General features: G+C 43.8%; 1 protein-coding gene across 1 annotated transcript in view; it reads right to left on the bottom strand.

The window, feature by feature from the left end:
• Positions 1 to 20,672, bottom strand: part of EFCAB6 (EF-hand calcium binding domain 6) — a 256,909-nt gene that overhangs the window by 125,787 nt on the left and 110,450 nt on the right. The window contains exons 12-15 of the mRNA XM_063076100.1: positions 17,859 to 17,918; positions 17,586 to 17,746; positions 12,222 to 12,395; positions 10,459 to 10,627 (exon numbers count right to left, since the gene is read on the bottom strand). Coding sequence (XP_062932170.1) covers positions 10,459 to 10,627; positions 12,222 to 12,395; positions 17,586 to 17,746; positions 17,859 to 17,918 — 564 coding nt within the window. The remainder of the gene's footprint in view (positions 1 to 10,458; positions 10,628 to 12,221; positions 12,396 to 17,585; positions 17,747 to 17,858; positions 17,919 to 20,672) is intronic.

Here is a 20,672-nt window from a genome sequence, read left to right as displayed (position 1 = left end):
TGGAGACAAATGAAAATGAAAACACAACATACCAGAATCTATGGGATACAATGAAAGCAAATCTAAGAGGGAAGTTGATAGCAATAAATGCCTACATCAAAAAAGAAGAAAAATTTCAAATGAACAACCTAACATTACACCTCAAGGAACTAGAAAAACAGGAAAAAACCAAACCCGAAATCAGCAGAAGGAAAGAAATAACAGATCGGAGCAGAAGCAAATGAATTAGAGATTAAAAAATATACATGCAAAAGACCAATGAAACAAAGAGTTGGTTTTTCAAAAAGATAAAACTGATAAATCTTTAGCTAGACCAATGAAGAAAAAAGTGAAGTCTCCAAATAAATAAAATCAGAAATGAAAAAGGGGACATTACAACTGATGCCATAGAAACACAAAGGATCACAAGAGACTACTACGAACAACTGTATACAAACAAACTGGAAAACCTAGAGGAAATGGGTAAATTCCTGGACACATATGACTTACCAAGGTTGAATCATGAAGAATTAGAAAACCTAAACAGACAAATAATGAGTGATGAGATTGAAGCAGTAGTAAAAAGTCTCCTAACAAAGAAAACCCCAGAATCAGAAGGCTTCACTGCCGAATTCTATCAAACATTTAAAGAAAAACTAATACCAATTCTTCTCAAACTCTTCCAAAAACAGGAGGGATACTTCCGAACTCATTCTATGAGGCCAGCATTAGCCTCATACCAAAACTGTAAAAAGACACAACAAAAAATGAAAACTGTGGACCAATATCCCTAACGAACACAGATGCAAAAATTCTCAACAAAATACTAGCAAACTGAATCCAACAACACATTAAAAAGGTCATACACCATAATCAAATGGGATTCATCCCAGGGATGCAAGGATGGTTCAACATGCTCAAATCAATAAACTTGATTCATCACATCAACAGAATGAAGGGAAAAAAAACATATGGTCACTTCAACAGACACAGACAAAGCATTTGATAAAATCCAACACCCCTTCAAGATAAAAAACATTGAACAAATTAGATATACAAGAAAAGTATTTCAATACAGTAAAGGCTGTATACAACCAACCCACAGCTAATATCACACTGAATGGACAAAAATTGGAGGCTTTTCCTCTAAGATCTGGAAGAAGACAAGGATGTCCACTTTCTCTACTCTTATTCATCACAGTTCTGGAAGCTCTAGCTAGCACAATAAGGTAAGAGAAAGCGATGATGGGCATCGAAATCAGAAACAATGAAGTCAAAGCAGCCCTATTTGCAGGTGACATGATCCTATACATAGAAAACCTTAAAGACTCCACCAAAAAAATTACTAGACCTAATGAATGAATTCAGTATAGTGGCAGGACACAAAATCAACACACAAAAATCAATAGCCTTCTTCTATGCCAATAACAAAATAGCTGAAGAGAAAATCAAGAAAGTAATCCCATTCCCAATAGCTACCAAAAAAATGAAGTATCTAGGAGTAAATTTAACCAAGGAGGTGACAGACCTCTACAATGAAAACTGCAAAACACTGGTGAAAGAAATTGAAGAGGACACAAATAAATGGAAAGATATCCCATGTTTGTGAGTTGGAAGAATTAACATAATCAAAATGTCCATGTTACCCAAGGTAATCTACACATTCAATGCAATCTCTATCAAAATACTAATGACACAGGGTACAATCGCAATTTGTGGTAATGGGCATGCTGCCAGTATGGATCTGGCCTTTACATCTTTGGCATAATGGGTGACAATCAGCTTTGTATCTCATGAATATTCATAACCAAAAAAACCCCAAACAAACAAGCAATGACATTCTTTATAGAAATTGAAAAAACAGTCTTAACATCTGTATAGATCCACAAAAGACCCCATATACCTAAAGCAGCCTTGAACAGAAAGAACAAAGTAGGAGGCATCACACTACCTGACTTCAAAATATACTTATAAAGCTGTAGTAACCAAAACAGCATGGTACTGGCATAAAAACAGACAATAGACCAATGGAACATAATAGATAATCCCAAAATAACCCCATGCACTTACAGCCAACTGATTTTTGACAAAGTTGCCAAAAATATACACAGGGAAAAGCATAGCCTCTTCAATAAAAGGTGCTGAGAAAACTGGATATCCACATGCAGAAGACTGGTACTAGACCCCTACCTCTCACCGCACACAAAAATCACTCAAAATGGATTGAGGACCTAAATGTAAGATCCCAAAATATAAACTACTAGGAGAAAATAGAGAAAATGCTACACGACATGGGAGTGGGCCGTGCTTTCTTACATGAGACTAGAAAGGCACAGGCAACTAAAGCAAAAATACATAAATGGGACTTCATCAAACTAAAAAGCTTCTGCACAGCAAGGGACACTGTCAAAAAAGTGAAGAGACAACCTACAGAATGGGAGAAAGTGTTTGCAACCCACACATCAGACAAGGGGCTAATATCCAGAATATATAAGGAACTCAAATAATTCAACAGCAAAAAACCAAATAACCCAATTTAAACACGGGCAAAGAAACTTAACAGACATTTCTCAAAAGATGACATAAAAATAACCAACAGGCACATGAAAAAAATGCTTAAAATCACTAATCATCAAGGAAATGCTAATTAAAACCACAATGAGATGTCATCTTACTCCAGTTAGATAAGACAGAAAATAACAAATGCTGGTAAGGATGCGGAGAAAAAGGACTCTCCTACACTGTTGGTGGGAATGTAAATTAGGACAGTCATTGTGGAGAACAGCATGGAGTTTCCTCAGAGAACTAAAACTAGACCTACTGTTACAAATCCAGGAATCCCACTACTGGGTACACATCCAAAGGGGATGAAATTAATATATAGAAAGACACCTGCACTCCCATGTTCGTCACAGCACTATTCACAATAGACAAGAGATGGAATCAACCTACATGCGCATCAACAGATGAATGGATAAAAAAGACCCTGTGGAATATACACACAATGGAATGTGTGGAGCACAATAATGGTTACCAGAGGCCTAGACGGGAGGGAGGGCAGGGGAAAGAGGACTAACGGGCACAAAAGCGTGTGGTCCACCGTAAGTGAGTCACTGCAGTATATGCGTGTACTGAAACAACACGCTGTACCCCGCAGATATGTACATGTTAAATAATAATAATAATTGCTTCCTTGCTGACAGCAGCCATAACACAGCATGATGTCAGAAGCCTTTAGCTGCAATCGCCCTGAACAGGCACATGTGGGGAGAAGACTCCATAAAGATCTCGCACGCGTTCTCTGGGCCTCTTCACCACGTGGATGTATCTGTGTGCCTCCTACTATGAATGTTTTTGTTTGTCCCTCTTGTTGTTCCCTTATTTTGTATTTTTGCCCTCACATTACTGACCATGACACATAATGAAGAGTTTTTAAAATATCTGTTTTATTTACCGAACAGAGTTGTATGCTCCTGCCTTGGGTTGAATGTCCCCCCCAAACTTAGTACCCACTGTGACAGTGTAAAGAGGGTGGGAAATCCTACTATGGTAATTGAAAGGTGGGACCTTGAAGAGGTGATTAGATTGTAGGACCGTGACTAATGAATGGATTAATAACGGCGGTCCGGGGTGTGGTTCTGAGGGCTTTAAAAGGAGGGCACCTGAAAGGTTAGCCTCTCTCTGATCCGCCATTTCACACTGTGAAACCCAGCTGTCACTGTTGCCACCACCAAGGGCTTCACCAGCTGTGTTCCCTGGACATTGGACTTCCAGCCTCTGAAACTATAGGCAGTAAATTTCTTTTTCTTAAAAATCACTCAGTTCCAGGTATTTTTGTTATAAGCAACAGAAACGGACTAAGACAGCTCCCAATAGAAAATTTAAAACCAGAATGAATAAAAATATTTAATACTTGAGTTTTCAAAAAATCTAATTCAGCAGAGTCACCTTATCACTTAGTTTGCTCATCCCTCCCAAGTGCTATGAGACTCCTAGCAGTGCTCATGGGTTCATGGGGCTTTGGTTACATTGGGGTCCCTGTCCCCTAGGTGGGGGATTACAAATTTGTGATACTGGGATCGGGAGGGTGCAAATTCTCTAGATAGGTGAGTTTGATCAGTGCCAGAAGGGAGTAAGATGCTCTACTCGGAGGAGGAAGAAAAGCTCATCCTGTGTTAAGCACGTGGAAGGTCCTTGCCTTGGAGCAGGTACAGAAGAAAGGAGCAGGTGGCACAGAGAACCTAAGACCCTGGTTGAGCTATCACAGCCTCTTGCTTCTCTGGTGCGTGTGTGGGAGGCTCCGGGCAAGCTTGCTGATGGGCTCTGCAGCTGTGTCTGTCTCCAGAGGCCTCAGCAGAGGCTCCAGAAGGGGGACAAAGAATGACAGTGAGCTGAACTATGTTTCATGTGTTTACTGAGAATGAAGAAGTCAGGAACAGACCATTGTGGGAACCTGAATTATAACACTGTCCTCAAATTCCTGATAGATTATTTAGCTCAATTAGTGTACTCGCTCAATTAGACTGATTTTGACTATGTGTCATTGGGTATTTTGTCATTTTATGTTGCCCATGTGTGACTGGCCCCAATCAATGGAACCATTCCCCCTGCTGTTACACGTCAGAGACTCCAGCTTCTGCCTTGTCCATGTTGTCCACAGGGCTAGTGCTGTGCTAAGTGCACGACGGGCACCCTCGAAACGTTCACTGAGGGAAAGAACGGCAGAGACCGCTGTACTTGCCTGCACAAGGTATGTGGGGAGTCCTCAGAAAGTTCATGGAAAGATTCATATTATCTTTTAATTCTATTTTTCCACCAACTTTCCGAAGTACTTTCTGCTTCTCTCATAGGAACAGAACCTTGCTTTTTCTGTGGGTAGTAATGTGCCCAGCCCCAAATTATATGTATACGTATAATAAATATTTATTTATGTATTTATAATTAGATACATACTTATATATATGTTTATACACACACACACACACACACACATATCTATATATATATATACCTCCCAGTCTCCCTTATAGATAGATGTGGCCTTATAACACAGTCCTCGTCAATAAAATGTTAAGTGGAGGCTGCTGGGAGGAGCTTCTAAGAAAGATCTTCAAAAAAGAAAGACTTGGCTAGCTCAAGCCCTTTGCCCTTCACCTGTCCCCTTCTTCCCGCCTGAGATGTGTGTGGCAGCTGGAGCTCCTGCTGCTGTCTTGCGTGCACAAAGATGGGCCTGGAAGTGTGGGAAGCTAAGAGCAACCCAGGTCTCTGAAGAGGCCGCTGCACAGGCCCGATATCAGCAGCACCTGGACTCCTTGTTACAAGAGAGAAAAATAACCACCTCTCCTATTTAAGCCACTGTATGTTGGGTTTGCTGCTAACTCAAAATATGAAAGAAAAGGGAGAGGGGAGAGAAACTCTCCAGAGGAGGAATATAAAGGTTCCAGATCACCCTTAAGTTCAAGAACAGTTTTCCTGCACCACCACCAATATTGACTCATTATTTAAATAAAATGAGACATAAGAAAATATGCAAAAGTCAAAAGGGGCCATTTTCTCTAGTGAAGAAGTTCAGCACATTATTGTATTAAGCTGCAAAGGACAGGCTATATGGTTCAGTGGTTAGACAACAAACTGGGAAAGAGAATGTGCAATTACAAGGTTGTTGTGAGAAATGATGCAGAAAACCCAGAACAGGTCTAGCACATTCCAAAAGAATAACCCCCTTCTTCACTCCCTCCCCCAGTGGACATTGCTGCACACGCAACCATGAAAAGCACATGGAGTTCATTCAACCCCAATAGCTCTGCCCCCTGCCAGGACTGTCAACTCAGTGTGGCGTTACTGGTGATCTCACATTCGTCAGAAGCTCAGCTATGTCTTACATTAAACAGAGGAAAACAGAGAGAAGACAAATTATTAGTTGATAAACAAAATTTGTAGAGCAGGCAAAACCTTCCTGACTGCGTGGTGAAGACAGGGAACAGTGTTCTCAGCAATGACAATGCAGGGACCCAGCAGTCCCCATCTCCTTCTAGATTCCATTCCTGCCATTCTCTCTCATGGAACCTGTGTGGGCCACCACCTTCCACCCTGGCACAGGGAAAGAGAAGGCTGGTGAGAGTAAATAATTAGCACTTCTAATTAGAGCACGGGACATCCAGGCCGAGACCCTGTGCTGCCTACACTTAGTTGAAGAGCAAGTGTGTGCACACACAGCCAGGCAAACTGGTACACAAGTGCATGACTTACAGCCTCACTCCCACGTCCCTGGGATGAAACTCTGCTACCATTTCACTATACTAATTGGTGTTACACAGATTTGGGGGAAGAGAGGGCAAGAACATTGTATATCCACGACCAAAATAATAGGAAGAAGTTAAGTGGCATTGTTATTAAAATTAACGTCCTTCTCACAAAACGCTGAGGCCAGATACAACCTCAAACATGCTGCCATCAATGACCTGCATTGCTCCCAGCAAGGCCGTGGTGCACCCAGCAAGCCTGCTCATATGCGGCACCTAACTAGTCTGCATTAGACCTATCCAGTCCCGAGCTACACCCAGCAAGGGTTTGAGGCTGAAACAGACAGACATGGATTCAAATCCGAGCTCCTGAACAGCTCACCAGCTCAGCGACAGAGCCACTATCTTAACTCCTAAACTTTGGAATCCTCATTTGTGAAATGGGCATACTGTAAATATACCCCCCAGGGCTCCTGTGAGGATTAGAAATAACAGGTAATGCAATGTCCACAGTGCCTGAACCCTGGAGGGGCTCAACAGATGGTGGCTGTAGTTATAACCACTGGCCTCAGCAGCATTGCAGTGATGTAATTATCATCACATTATTGTTGCTGTTATTAGCATTACAGAGCTATTATGGTCGATCATACTTAAAGATCTCTAGAGAAGTCAGCTCAAAGGTTTCCTTGCTACTGGAGTTCGACATTCCCAGACCCTTATTAACTGGATGCCCTGCATTATGCCCGATCTAAATTCTCTCTTTCTCCAGTATAATAAGCCCATGATTTTTCTAGCTCTGATTTCACCAGTAGTAGAAAAAAACCGTTTTCCCTGACCTTTAAACAATCAACTCAATTAACAACTATCATTTACATTTACATAATGCTCTACAGGTTATGAAGTTTAAACCCAGGTCTGTAGTAGATTGTTGAAAGTCACTCCGCTGTTGCTGATCTTCAAAAATGGTCACAACAGGATTTTCTCCAAAGGTTAAACTCAGCAAGTCACTAGTAGGGAAACCAGAGCATAATTTGCCTAAACACGTTCACAGCAAATTGGTTATTAATTTTCATGTTAAAAAACAAAGAACTTTTCCCCTGCATATCAGTCTGTTATGGACTGAAGGTCTGTGTCCCCCCCAAATTCTATATTGAAATCCTAACCCCCAGTGTGAAGGGGATTAGCACCCTTACAAAAGAGACTCCAGAGAGCTCTCTCATTCTCTCTCTGCCACGTGAGGATGCAACAAGCAGTGGTTTGCCACCAGAAGAGGACCGTCACCAGAACTAGGCCCTGCCGACACCCTGATCTCGAACTTCAGCACCCAGAGCTGCGAGAAGCAAATTCCTATTGTTCACCAGCCACCCGGTCTGCGGCACTTTGTTACAGCAGCCAGAATGGACTAAGGCACGGTCCTTTCTGGGTTTCTACTTTTCCTTTTCCCCTTACCCTGGGCAGAAAGCAAGTGCCCGAGAGCCAGGAGATAGGGCAGAGAAAGGGGTAGGACCGTGCTGGTTGCCACCACGAAGCAAGCAGCGGGACAAGTGTTCAGCCAGCTGCCCCTCGCGCTCGGCCAGCATCTAGAGAAGCTCACAGGGCAGAGAAGAGAGAAGGGTACCGAGGGGGCGGCGGTGGGAGGGTGTTGGAGCACCACGCCTGACAGGCGTGGGAATCAGCTTCACTTGAAGGAATTCCCAGCTGGCTTCTGGAATGCCCACTTCTGTCAGTTCTCAGGGTGGCATCCATTCAGGGCTTCACCAAGGATTCTAGTTATTCTTCAAATTCATTCATTCATTCACTCATCAAATGCTCACTGGGCACTACTCTGTGCCAGCACTTGGGATGCGTCACTGCACAAAAGAGAGCAAAACGTCCACCTGTGGAGCATGCGCTTTGATAGAGGAAGACAAGCAAACAGAATAAGAAATGAACAAAGGCCCTGTAAGTACAGTATGCATGACAGAAGGGGACAGGTGCTGTGGAAATAAACACAGGGTAAAGGGGATCAAGAGACGAGGGCAGGTTGTGTTTCTAATGGGAATGTCAGGGTCGCCTGGATGGGGGAAGAGCACTGAGCAGACTTGCAAGCGGCGAGGGGCAGACCCACGCAGGCGTCTGAGGACCCGCGTTTCAGGCAGAGGGTACGGCCAGTGCAGAGGCAGGAGTGCCTGCGTCCGAGGAAGAGCAGAGGCTGGTGGGCTGGACTGTGGCGTGCAGGGAGGAGAATGTGGAGTGAGGTCAGAGAGGTCCTGGGCGGCTGGGTCGCGCAGGGTCTTCCAGGCCTCTGGTTGTCACTTGGCTGAGACGGACAGCCATGGTGGGTTCCGAGCAGGAGGGCTCTTGTTAAAGGGTCACTCTGGCTGCTGTGGTGAGAATAGGCTGTAGCGTGGCCAGGTGGAAGCAGGGAGACCAGCGAGGAGGCCGCTGTGACCATCCAGCGAGAGATGGGAGGGACAAGCTGTGGAGGTGGAGAGAAGCCGTCATGTGGAGAACAATCTTGAAGGGAGCTGTGCGGATGCATTGGATGTGGGTGTGAGAGGAAGAGGAGACTCCATGAAGACTACACGACGTTAGCCCTGACCAACTAGAAGAAATGTTGCCCTCGACTGAGAACGGAGAGGCCGCTGGCAGAGTGGCTTTGGTGAGAACGCAGGTGTCTCCGAGTATGCCCGCGTGGAGAGGTCGGGGGCAGGAGGAAACCCGCGGCTGAAGCTCAGGGGAGTGTGTCTGGCTCATCAATGACAGACCAAGCTGCAGATGGAAGAACCTGCCGCTAAGCTGATGGCACACGGGTGCTCTCAGGGGAACAAAGGGGTGGGCTAGGTAAGAAGCTTCCCTCAGAGTCAGTGGTCGTGAGTGTGAGTCCCGCCTGTGCCACCACCTACTGCCACTTCTTTAAGATGGTCCTTTTCCCTTTCTGAAAAATCAGAGGCAGATTAGTTCCCTGTGAATCTGCGGACTGACTCTAAGAATCAAGGGCGCTGAACACTGACAGTCCAAGACTCCAAGCATTAGGGGCAAGGATGGGTGCCAGGTGCTCTGGGGTGAAATAAAATCTAGGACAAAATGCCCTTCAGGGAGGGGAGGGAGGGCGGAGAGAGCTGGGCGGCTGGCATCCATTGACTTGTCAACTCCCTGCAATTCAGCTCCAGGCCCCGCTCCCTCCACCGGCACTGCTCTCATCAAAGTCATCAGCGACTAGCTGCTGCCCACCTGGTCCCCCAAACCATCCTCGAGTCTTTCCTCCCCCTTACCCCCCTATTTCCTATCCCCTGCCCCTTATTTCTATGTAGTTTTTGAATCCATCTCCCTGCCATCCCCCTTAGACTCAGGTATTGTCTGACCCTCGACATCTCTTTGTTTTGTTTTGTTTGGGAGGGGAGAGGGTCTGGCCTCCTTCAGTAGCTCCCCAACCCCATCTCTGCGCCTCTAGCCCTGCTGTCCCCAGTCCACCCTCCGTGGTGCTGCTGTCTGGAGGCTTGGAAATGGGACAGTGAGGCGCCCACTGTGGCCCAGCACAGGGCAGGCTCTAGATGAACGGTGGATACTAATGTCATTACTCTCTTCTTGGAAATACATTTCATTACCTTCTTTTGAATTTGTCCACATGGACACCACTACACACTGAAATGCTTTCCTTAAAAATAGCTGAAGATGATTAGCTAGAGGGATCATAATAGGAATTTTAAGCAATCATTTAAATGAATTCCTGAGAAGTCTATGCAGAACCCTTCAAGCTGAGCCCTCTCTGGCAGAAACTCGCCAGTTCCCATAAGCACATGCAAATCAGCACTCCGAGTTTCCCAGATTTCACTGCCAGATGTTTTTTTTACTTTCTAGAGGAGCAGCCACAGCTCTGCTATCGCAGCATCCCGGGACCTCTTCGCGGCAGGCAGGGGCCCGAGCAGCTTCTGTTTCCCCTGCTCCGCCCCACGACGCGCGGTGCCAGGTGCTCCGCACACAGCCAAGCGACGCATCACGAATGCTTTGTCTTAAAAGTTTAAATATCAAAAACTGGCCACATCCATATTGAAAGTACTCTGCAAAGAAATTTGCCAAAGACAATTTTTAGCCAAAAGAATCCTTTTAAACTGTTGAAAAATGCCTAGAAATGGGTCTGCTTTGTTCTAGAATAAATCATTACTGAAAACATAATTCCTATCCTTTAAAGTATGTTAGTATAATAAAACAACTGAACCTCTTTAGGAAAGAAACATAGAGAAACCCATTCTCCTACCTTCTTGAAGTCATGCGTATTGCTTTTTCCATTAGGTTCCTTGCTGATGTCAAGAAATCGTTTTCTGAATGCTGGGTCCTGCTGCTGTATACAGTTTTTGAGTTTTTCAATAACTTCTTCTTTGGTCATATTCTTGGTCATGGTGGTCTTATCCTCAGTGGGCTTGGTTCTAAAATCACAAGCAGTCATTTAGATCCAGCCTCAAGTGACACACGCAGAGTGCTTCCTATAGACCTCGCCCACTTTCGATTTAACCCAAGCGACAAAGAGATTTCCCACCCCTATTTCACAAGTGAGAAAACAGATGCTCAGAAAGGCGGAGTCACTCAGAGACTTCCTACACTCCCCGGCTGGTAGGTTCCAGAGCCAGACCTGGAGGTCGCAGCACTGCACCCACGTGAGAGCTCTCCTGTTGTGCCAGTGTGGGGCAGCAGGCCCGGCTGGGGCTGGAGGGGAGATGACATCATCTTCGTGCTGAGAGTCTCAACTGTGCTTTGAGCTGGCTGAACATGGCATGTGCCTGGGCACATACGGTGGAAGAAGGATGTTTTTATAAAATGGGAAAATTTAAGGCCAGCGCCCATTATAAAGCTTCCAATGAAAGAAATGGGCCACTCTGTGGTAACTAGATCAAGGAGGTTACCCAACACCTGGTCCATAATTATTCCAAGGTGACTTATGAAATCAACTTGATTTATAAAATATAAATTGCATGTGATGTGCTGAGAGTGGGAGTTTGTGTTTGGAGAAAAATTATTTGCTCATCTCTCTCTCAGTCTCTCGGGCCCCATTCTTGGGGGGGAGGGAAAGCAGCCAGGCAGTCATGGAGAATGGACGTCATCCCCTCTCTGCTGCGTCCTCAACTGTCAGGAGCTCTCCAGGAACGCACACATCTTATGAAATGCTTAATGGCCATGACTTCTCTCAGAGCAGACATATCTTATCACAGAATGTTTAACCTTTCTCTTAAAATACCATCCTTCTGCCCATTTATAAAGCAGCTACTCCTGAAAAGCCCAGATATTCAAATTTCATTAGCATATCATTAAAACATTCCCATTGCCCTATACTTAAGAACTTTTTCAAAGGGACGTGATAAAGTGAAGTCTGCTGAATAGTTCTTCAACATTTTACCTTTTTTGTGAATTTATTATAAGCAATGAACAAGTAAGTTAAAATAATATCTTTTCATTAGACTAAACCTACATTTCTCAAAACGAGGAAGAGCTAGAATATTCATCAGTCCAATTTTTTATAGGTTTACTAAGTATATTTTATTGTTACAATTCAATTTGGCAGTCATTTCAATAATTCTGCCATTTATGTTAGAAAACGTTAGCTGGTTTAATGGGTGTGTTTTGCAATAAATATTAAATGGTGGTAAGAAATCTAAGTTTCTGGAAAAGAATAAATGTGAATGCAGGTATGTAATAGTCGAGTTGCAGACAGTTTCTCTGGAACTTCAAAGTCCTGGATTCTTGACCCAGGCCAGCCACAAAGTTTGTGAACAGCCTGAGGCAAGTCCCCAGATCTCTCAGACCTCAGCACTTCCATTTCTAAAATTAATAGGTAGATTCAAGAATTCCTAAGATATCTGGTTGCTCTAAAATTCTTTGACTCTAATCACTGTATTTAAAGTGCCACTTTATTATTTAAATGATAAATTATTAAAGTATTCATTTAGTCAACAAATGTTTACTAAATGCCTATTCCATGATAGGCTCTGTGGTTTTAATTTGCTCTTTCATTTCGTTTTATTTTACCTCTCAGAATGATCTGGATGCTGCTGTTCTTCTTTTTGAAAACGTTCACTTAATGGCTGATCCTTTGGAACAAGAATTGGAGATGTAGTGTGCGGGCCATTAATTCCTAGGCATGCCAAAAGCTTCTTGTAAAGGATTCTTCCTGTAGGAGCGTCCTGAAACTTACTGCAGAGTCTGAATTTTAAAAATAATTAGAACACACCCATTAGAATGGTTAAAATTAAAAAGACTGACCAGGTGCTGGCGGGAGGTGACCACGAGTCTCATCCACTGCTGGTGGGAACGTAAAAAGGTATGAGCACTCTGGAAGACAGTGTGGCAACTGAAGATACAGTTACCAGAGCAACCAGGCACTTACCCAAAAGAGGTAACCATGTGTGTCTACACAAAGAGTTATACAATATATACAGCTTGATTTGCAACAGCCACCAACTGGAAACAAACCATACGACTGTCAGCATTTGAATGGACACACAAACTGTGGCAAAGCCATACAGTAGAATACCACTTGGCAGTGAAAAGGAATAAACTGTTGATATTTGTGACAATAGGAATGAATCTCAAAGTCATTATGCCTGGTCAATAAAGCCAGACTAAAAAGAGAATATCTTGTGTGCTTCCATTTATATCAAGGCCTGGAAAATGCACAGTAATCTATGATGACAGAGCAGATCAGTGATTGCTTGGGGGTGGGAGGAGAGAGAAATGAACTGCAAAAGGGCACAGGAAGCTTTTGGGGAGGTGAGGAAAATGATTGACATCTGGGTTGATGACTTGTGATAGTTCCATGGATATAGACACATGAATTTTATCAAATTGTACATTTAAATATGTACAGTTTCTTATATATAAAGTACACCACAATAAAAATATAATAAGTGTAACAAAAAAAAGAAAAAAATTTTAAAATTAGAAATTTTGGTATGGAATTATGTATGTACTTATATCGGAATTTTGGCATATGCAAATATTTTAGGAAATGTACAAAACTGCTGATATGACCAGATTGATTTCTTTTCGAACACTTTGTTTGTTGATATTTTTCTAATCATAGAAATTATAAATGGTCATTGTTGCAATTTGGTAAAGCCTGAGGACCAAAACAAAATTTCATGTATTCACTAAAATCCACACTGCAACAGAGCACGGCAGCCATGGTGTGGCTCCTTGGGTTTGAGGTCAGCTCTGTGACAGAAGGACTGTCACACTGAGGCAGGAGCTCACAGGGCGTGGTCTGAAGACACTTCCAGGGCATCGGCAAGGCCAGAACTATTCTCATATTAATACTAAGGTGTTATTTGCCTTTTTCAGATTGATCTCTCGTGCGTGTACAATGGAGTTTTTCAGAGGCCATGTGTACATGATCATGTCCATGCTGTGACCACTAATGGGATGTGCGCTGCACAGTCCGTGTTTTCTAAGATTTCTGAAGTTGAAGGCTTGTGGTATACAATATCATTTTGATGATGGGGTCAGAGCATGAGCTCTGAAGCCACACTTAGCTCCATAAGTTTGCGTGAGCATTGTAACTGCTTCAATAAGTGTTCACATTGCTAGGTATTAAGCACGGTGCTAACTACAGCGGCTACAGCTGTGCACTAAATAGAACAACCCTCAGTTCATGGAGCTGGGAGAGACTGGTCATCCAGAGCCAAGGGAATAGATCATCTAAAAAGTCCAGAGGCAAGAGAGAGCCCCGTGTTTGCAGTCTAGCTCGAGCAGAGGCCAGCCGCAGCAGCAGCAGCTAACCTTTACTGAGAACCTACTGTCTGCTCGGCACTGAGTTAAAGTCTTTCTGTATATTTCTGTATATTACCTAGAGTCCTCACACAACTCTAGTAAAGAATATTAGGATGAGGAAATAGAGGCTCAGAGAGGTTAAGTAATTTGTCCAAGTCCACAGCCAGTTCAGGGCTGGGCTGGGATTTGAGCCCAGGCCAGCTGGCTGCAGAGACAGATAAAGTGAGGTAGCATCAGGGAGAATGCATAGGAGAGGTTTCGTCTCAAACACCCACTTGCCCACATGACCAGTCCACTAGATTTCACTCACTCATTCATTCACTCACTCCATACCTAAGAAGCCCTGAATGTCCCAGGCATGACTCCACCCCTATTGCTTCAGAGGTGAAACAGACACAAAGCCCCTGCCCTTTACATCTCAGTAGCTGACACAGATAAATAAATGATAAGAACCATGGAAAAGGAAGCCAGGTGACAGGGTAGGGAGTAACTGTGTGTGTGTGGCAGGGGGGACAGGGTGACCACCCACTCCAGGTGGTGATGTGTCAATCTGCTCTCCAAGTTAATGCATCCAAAACAGAACTTCTAATTCTCACTCCTGACACTGCCCCTCTGCCAGGCTCCTCCGTTTCAAATGACAACCCTGAGCACCCAGCTGCTCCGTCCAGAAACTTAGAGTCATCTCGGTTCCCCCTCTCCCCCCCCAATCCACAACACTGGCAAGTCCAGCCAGTTGTACTCCAAAACATATCCTGAATCTCCACGTGTGGTCATGGTGTACATTCCCAGAAGAGTGACAGAGACAGGCGGAGGTCCACTGTCACGCCAGACTGACTTCCACCGAGGCATTACACCCACCCCCCACCCCCAGCCCACGTGGGAGGACCAGTGTTTCCACTTCCTGCCAGCACTGGGGACTCTATTTGAAGGTATATTAGCAAATTTGCATTTCTTTTACTTCTAGTGATGTCTAACATATTTCATGTTTTTTTCTACTCACTAACCTAAGTTTTAACAAGGTAGTGGCTAGTGTCCTGCTCAGAGCCTTTGGCAGATCTCTATCTGCCCCTCCACAGGCCCTGCCATGCCCTCCTTTCAAGACCTCGCATTTCCCTCTGTCCCCTGGACAGCCTGTTCTCCAGTTCTCCACACTGGAGCCAGAGTGAGCTTTGCAGAGTGTAGACCTGAGCTTGTCACCTCCCCCACCTAGAGCTACCCCACGGGCTCCAGTTCCTGCTCAGCTGTGCTTCTTGGCTACGGCTGCACATTGGAACGCGGTGGGGACTTGAACACAGGCAGCAGGATATTTAAAGCTCTCCAGATGCTTCTAAGGGGCCGGTGGAGAAGCCCTGCCCTGCTGGTTGAGTCCCAATTCTGAAGTCCGGTGCACATAGTCATTCTGGTGGGACCCCCGGCACCATCCCATACGGCATTCCCCTATAAAATGTCCTCCAGCCATCCCACATGGCCTGCCCATCCCCAAACGTGCCACGTTCCCCTAGCCCTTCCCTTTGTTCTCCAGACTCAAGCGCCTGTCCCCGGGAAGCGCCCTGCTTTCTGTGCCACCTGCCCCCACCGCTGTAAGAGAGCTCTCCTCCTCCGTGTTCCTGAGGCACTGAGCACGCATCTGCTAAAGGCTTCTGTTCCATGCTGGGTTTGTCTGCATCTCTTTCCCCACCTCGGACACCCTGTAAATGAAGGGATTTGTGTAAACCTGTTCCCTACGACAGGCAGCCTGTATGCAGTAGGTGCTCCCTAGAGCTCACAAAATAAAGGACTAAGTGAAGGAAAAAGGGAATTGCCCAGTCAACCCCAGGCCCCTCTCTTCCTCGTGACCACACACAGCCAAGGCCAAGAGTGGCTGGAGCCCCCACAGACAGGGGACTGCAGAGTGGCCCCTCCTTTCTTCCCTGCAGGGCACTGCCTCAGCTCAGGCCCTATCAGCTCTCACCTGCACTCTCTCTAGAACCCTCTCTTGACTTGCAGTCACCTGTTTCTTGCCAGTGTTTCTTCCACACACTACACACTGCTCTTCCTGCAAACATTCAATAAGAATTGGGTAAAATGCAAATGTCCGAGCCAAGCACACCAAGCGCCTCCTGATCAGCAAAGCCTTTGCCTCCCCCTCCTCCTATAAATCCTTCTTCTCCTGCAAAAACCAGCCATTAAAAAAAAAAAAAAAAAAAGCTTCATGAACATGAATGTTCATAGAAAGGAGGCCTGAATGCCAACAGCTACCAGTAGATCAACCTGTGTTTCACTTTAAATCAATGTAGTGTAAACAAAATCAACAAATAAGATTTTTAACATGTTAATCAGAAGGACTGGAAGAGAATTAGAATAACTTTCTTCCCCATGATTCAATCTGATTCCCCCCAGAGTAACTGCCTAAATTATTTGTCCACACTGGAAAACACTGGACTGGACAATCTCTGAGGTCGTCCAGCTCTGAGTTCTGTGAGAGCAGGTCTGAGCGGACAGCAGGGCATTCAGTGGTGGGAATGTGTCCTCTGCAGACGGGTGAGGTTTCAAGCGGTAGGTTCTCAAGGTCACACGCAGAGAGGGAAGCGACTGGTCTCTATGCCCCAGGGGGGAGGCGTGTGGAGGGTGAAAGAGACACCAAGAAGGAGACCCAGAGGGGCCTGGAAGAGGCCATTTTCTTCTTTTCCTCAATATTCCTATTCAGCCTCTTAATGTCTGTCCCCTGCCAGCTTTGGCTCGCCCATCACAAATTAAGTTTGAAACTAAGGCGATACAAAATCATAATTCAAGCTGCTGTTTACGGGGATAACCGATCGTAGCCAGACACCCTGGGAGGTGAAATAGTATAACAATTCAGGGCGTAGATCTTCTTCCAACCCCACCGTGGTTCATGTGTGAGGGTGGGCAGAGCCGAGCACTCAGCACTAATCAGCTGTGGCCCAATTATCGAATTTCTTGGCCCAGAAATGAAGTGTCTAGGACTTTGCTCTGTCTTAACCATGACTGGTCTGCCCCTATATAATTGATAGTTTGATTGTGTATAGCCAGTAATAATTGGTTGATTGTATATAATTAAATTGTTCAATTACCAGTATTTCATGTTTTAAAAACACACAAGATTCTTGATAATAATGTCCTCACTATCAGAACTCAACATATTAATCGCGGCAAGTAAAATAAAAGCTCTGTCTAAATTCAACAAGAGGTCAGATAAAATCTACATTTTGAGCAATACTTTATAAGATGTTGCTAAAAAATAAAGGAAATATATTTGCTTGCCAAAAAAAAAAAAAAAAAAAAAAGCACAGGCGTCATACAGACTCAGGATGGAACCCAGGCCCTGCCACCCATCAGCTGTGTGACTTGGAGTGGACACTTGACTTCTCCAGGCCTCAGCTTCGTTATCCATAAACAGGAGTAATACTGGCTGCCTTCTGCCTTACACGGTTGTGGTCAGGACTAAACACGTAACATACTCTGAGCTCTTAACCAATGTCCAGTGCTTAGTAAAACTCGACGGATAGTAGCTAAATTATCAATATTATCTATTAATATTGAAAAAATACATACAAAACATTTAGGATTATGAAACAGACTTGATGAAAAACGTGACATGAATTAATTTTGTTACCAAAAACTTACTTCATTAAATGTTCATTGGTTAACAATGGGCAGAAGATACGCATGATTTTCTTGAAATTATTTCGACCAATGAACCCTGTGTCTCCAAGGTCATATGACTGCAGCAAGTTATAAAAAGCATGCAGATTCCTAGTAACTGCATCGTGAACAATTTCTTCCACCTAACATAAAAAAACAGACATATTTACTAAGCTGTGCATTTGTAAGCTGGTGGGATAGCACCCCTGGACCACAGAGGAAGGCATCCCCAAAGAGAGGGCAAGTGTTACTTACTGAATCCCAAGCCAGGAGGAGAGGGGTCCTGGTCTCTGTATGGGGGGATACATTTCTCATCTAATTGGGAAAGAGAAAGCATGCAAAAAAAAGTTATCCATGAAAGGCAACAGGAGCTTTGGAGGCAGATGGACAAGGATTGGAATCTTAGCTGTTCCTGATTAGCCAGTAGCTTTAAGACTTTGAGCAAGTGAGTGTGCCCTGCAACAACCATCTGAAAATAGAGATGATAACACTTAATTTGCACTTAAAAATTTAAAAAGTACAATAAACCTGAAAATATCCGTCACCTAGAAATTAAATAAATGCAAAAGTAAAAGAATAACAAGATGGCATTTTTGCCTATGAGAATAGCAAGAATGAAAAAGCAAGCAAACTGCCAGTATTAGCAAGGGTTTCAGAAATGGTGGGGATGTAAATCGATAGAGCTTTTGGGTAGGTATTTTGTCTCATGGTACATTTGGATAATATTAGACCATTTGGTGATTTACAGACTCTAGAGTGATGAGGACCGCACTGGGGAAGAGACCTGGATGCTGGGGAGCAGGGATAGAGGAAAACTTAATTTTCACTCTATTCTCTTTTGCATCTTTGTACTTTATACACATATTCTTCTTTAAAAATAGTTAATAAAATAAAATATATTCTTTGGCCCAATAATTCCATTTCCAGAAATTTATACTGAAGAAATAATAACAGAGTGATGCAAAAAAGCAGGTACCAAGATGTTCATTGTAGTGAAATTTATGAAACAAAAAGCAAAAATGAAAACCTAGGTTACAGCAAAGGAAAACTGTTACTCGGTATCTTTTAAAATTATAAAGCAGAATTTTTATTGACATTAACTATTAATGATATGTTATTAAATGACAACATAGACTGTCACTAATTGTATGATCTCACTTTTAAATAAAATAGACACAATATTTAAAAGTACGCATCCAAATTCATCAAATTGTATACATTAAGTATGTGCAGTTTCTTGTACATCAATTAAACCTCAATAAAGCTGTTTTTTAAAAAAAGAATGTGTTGTGTATATGTATATAGGTTTGGAAGAATATACAACAAAGTATAACAATGGGTCACAATCCCTTGATGTTAGAATTAGTGGTGATTTTTATTTTTTCCTATTTGTATATCTGTATTTTGTAATTTGTCTAATTCATTCATTCAACACATCGTTTTGTGAGTGTGTCTGGTGCTGGCTGTGCTCTGTGGCCCAATGGGCAGCAATGACAGAAAGGCCTCTGTCTTTGTGGAGACAAGTCCACATCATGCCACAAATGTGACTCAGTGGCTTAACCACCACCCAAATGGACCGCCAGCCACTGGAATGCATTGACACAAGAAGAGTCACCAGCAGAGATAAAGAAAGGAGGAGGATGTCTCTCCCCACAGAGCCCATTTCAGAGTGACAGAAGAGGCATCTGCTCTATGATTGTATTGGGGGACCTGATCATGCCTCTCAGCATTGGACAGATCATTTGGGCAGCAAATCAACAGAGTAACCATTATTCTTTCAGAGGCAGAGAAGAAATCTAGAGTAATGAGAGAGGAGAAGGGAGAGGGAAAAGGGGATGGGGAGAGATTGGACAAGGGGCCTAAAGAATAATTACGATTTGTAACAATATATATGGTAGTTATATTGATTTGATTAACATATCTCAATATTGAACCCCCAAAATATGTATAATCAATTTTGATTCAATAAAAATTAAATTAAAAAAAAATGTGACTCAGTGGCTGCCACAGGTGCTGAGGGATCTGTTAGGCTGAGCACTGGAAGATGGGACTTCTAGAAATAGGGAGGGTCCCTGCACAGGCACTGGGTGCACTGAGTTCTGGAGTTGGCGCCACAGGGCAAGAGGCGCAGGGAGAGGCCCCGGGCCTGGGGGAGCCCGAGGACGTGAAAGTGGAGACTGCGACACAGGCAGCTGGCTGGATGGTGAGGGCACCTTGCTGACCTCGTTAGAATACTTTGCTTTACCCCAGGAAGCCCTGTGAGCCATTGGTGGGGTTTGATTTGACATGATCTGATTATGGTAAGCAAAGACCATGTCACTTGCAAGATGAAGAGCAGATTGCTTAAGGGTCTATATTTTGTTTTCAAAGAAAAAAAATTCTAAACATTTTATGTGCATTAGCCTGTTAACTCCCATAACCCTGCAAGGTGGTACTATTATCAGCCTTGTTTTACAGAGGAAGAAATGCGTCTTGGGCAAATTATTTGCCCCAGGTCACAGCTAATAAGGGGTAGAGGCAGGGAGCCGATAGCGGGTGCCGATCGCAGGCTCCTACCTCCGGCTGACTGCCTCCATGCCCTGGCGATTCGGCTTGATCTCACCCTGAAGCACTAGCAGTAAATTGAGTCAAGGCACATTTTCAGACTTCCATATGTTACATACACTGCCTGGGCGAACAGGCTCACATGCCTATCTACCTACGCAGGACACATATGTGGTGTGGCCAGCGTTTTACCTGTCAGCCCCATCAGCCTTCTCCCCACCATTTTCTAGCAAAGTAGATAATGAGAGCTTTCATATTTAAAAGAAATAATATAAATGTCCAGAACTATGAAAATGCCCACACCCTTTGACCCAGTATTTCCACTTCTAAGAATCTATTCTAAGGAAATATTCAGATATGAATGAAGATCTCTGCACAAAGACGTTCAGCACAGTATCATCTGCCACAGGAAAAGTAAACAGACCAATGGCCTTGCTATGGTTTGAATGTCCCCTCCGAATCTCACATTGAAACTTAATCCCTATTATAACAATATTAGAGGGTGGGAAATCTGACTGTGGTATT

This window comes from Cynocephalus volans, chromosome 12, assembly GCF_027409185.1.
Source record: "Cynocephalus volans isolate mCynVol1 chromosome 12, mCynVol1.pri, whole genome shotgun sequence".
Classification (NCBI taxonomy): Eukaryota; Metazoa; Chordata; class Mammalia; order Dermoptera; family Cynocephalidae; genus Cynocephalus; species Cynocephalus volans.
This window is presented reverse-complemented; position numbering and strand designations above follow the sequence as displayed.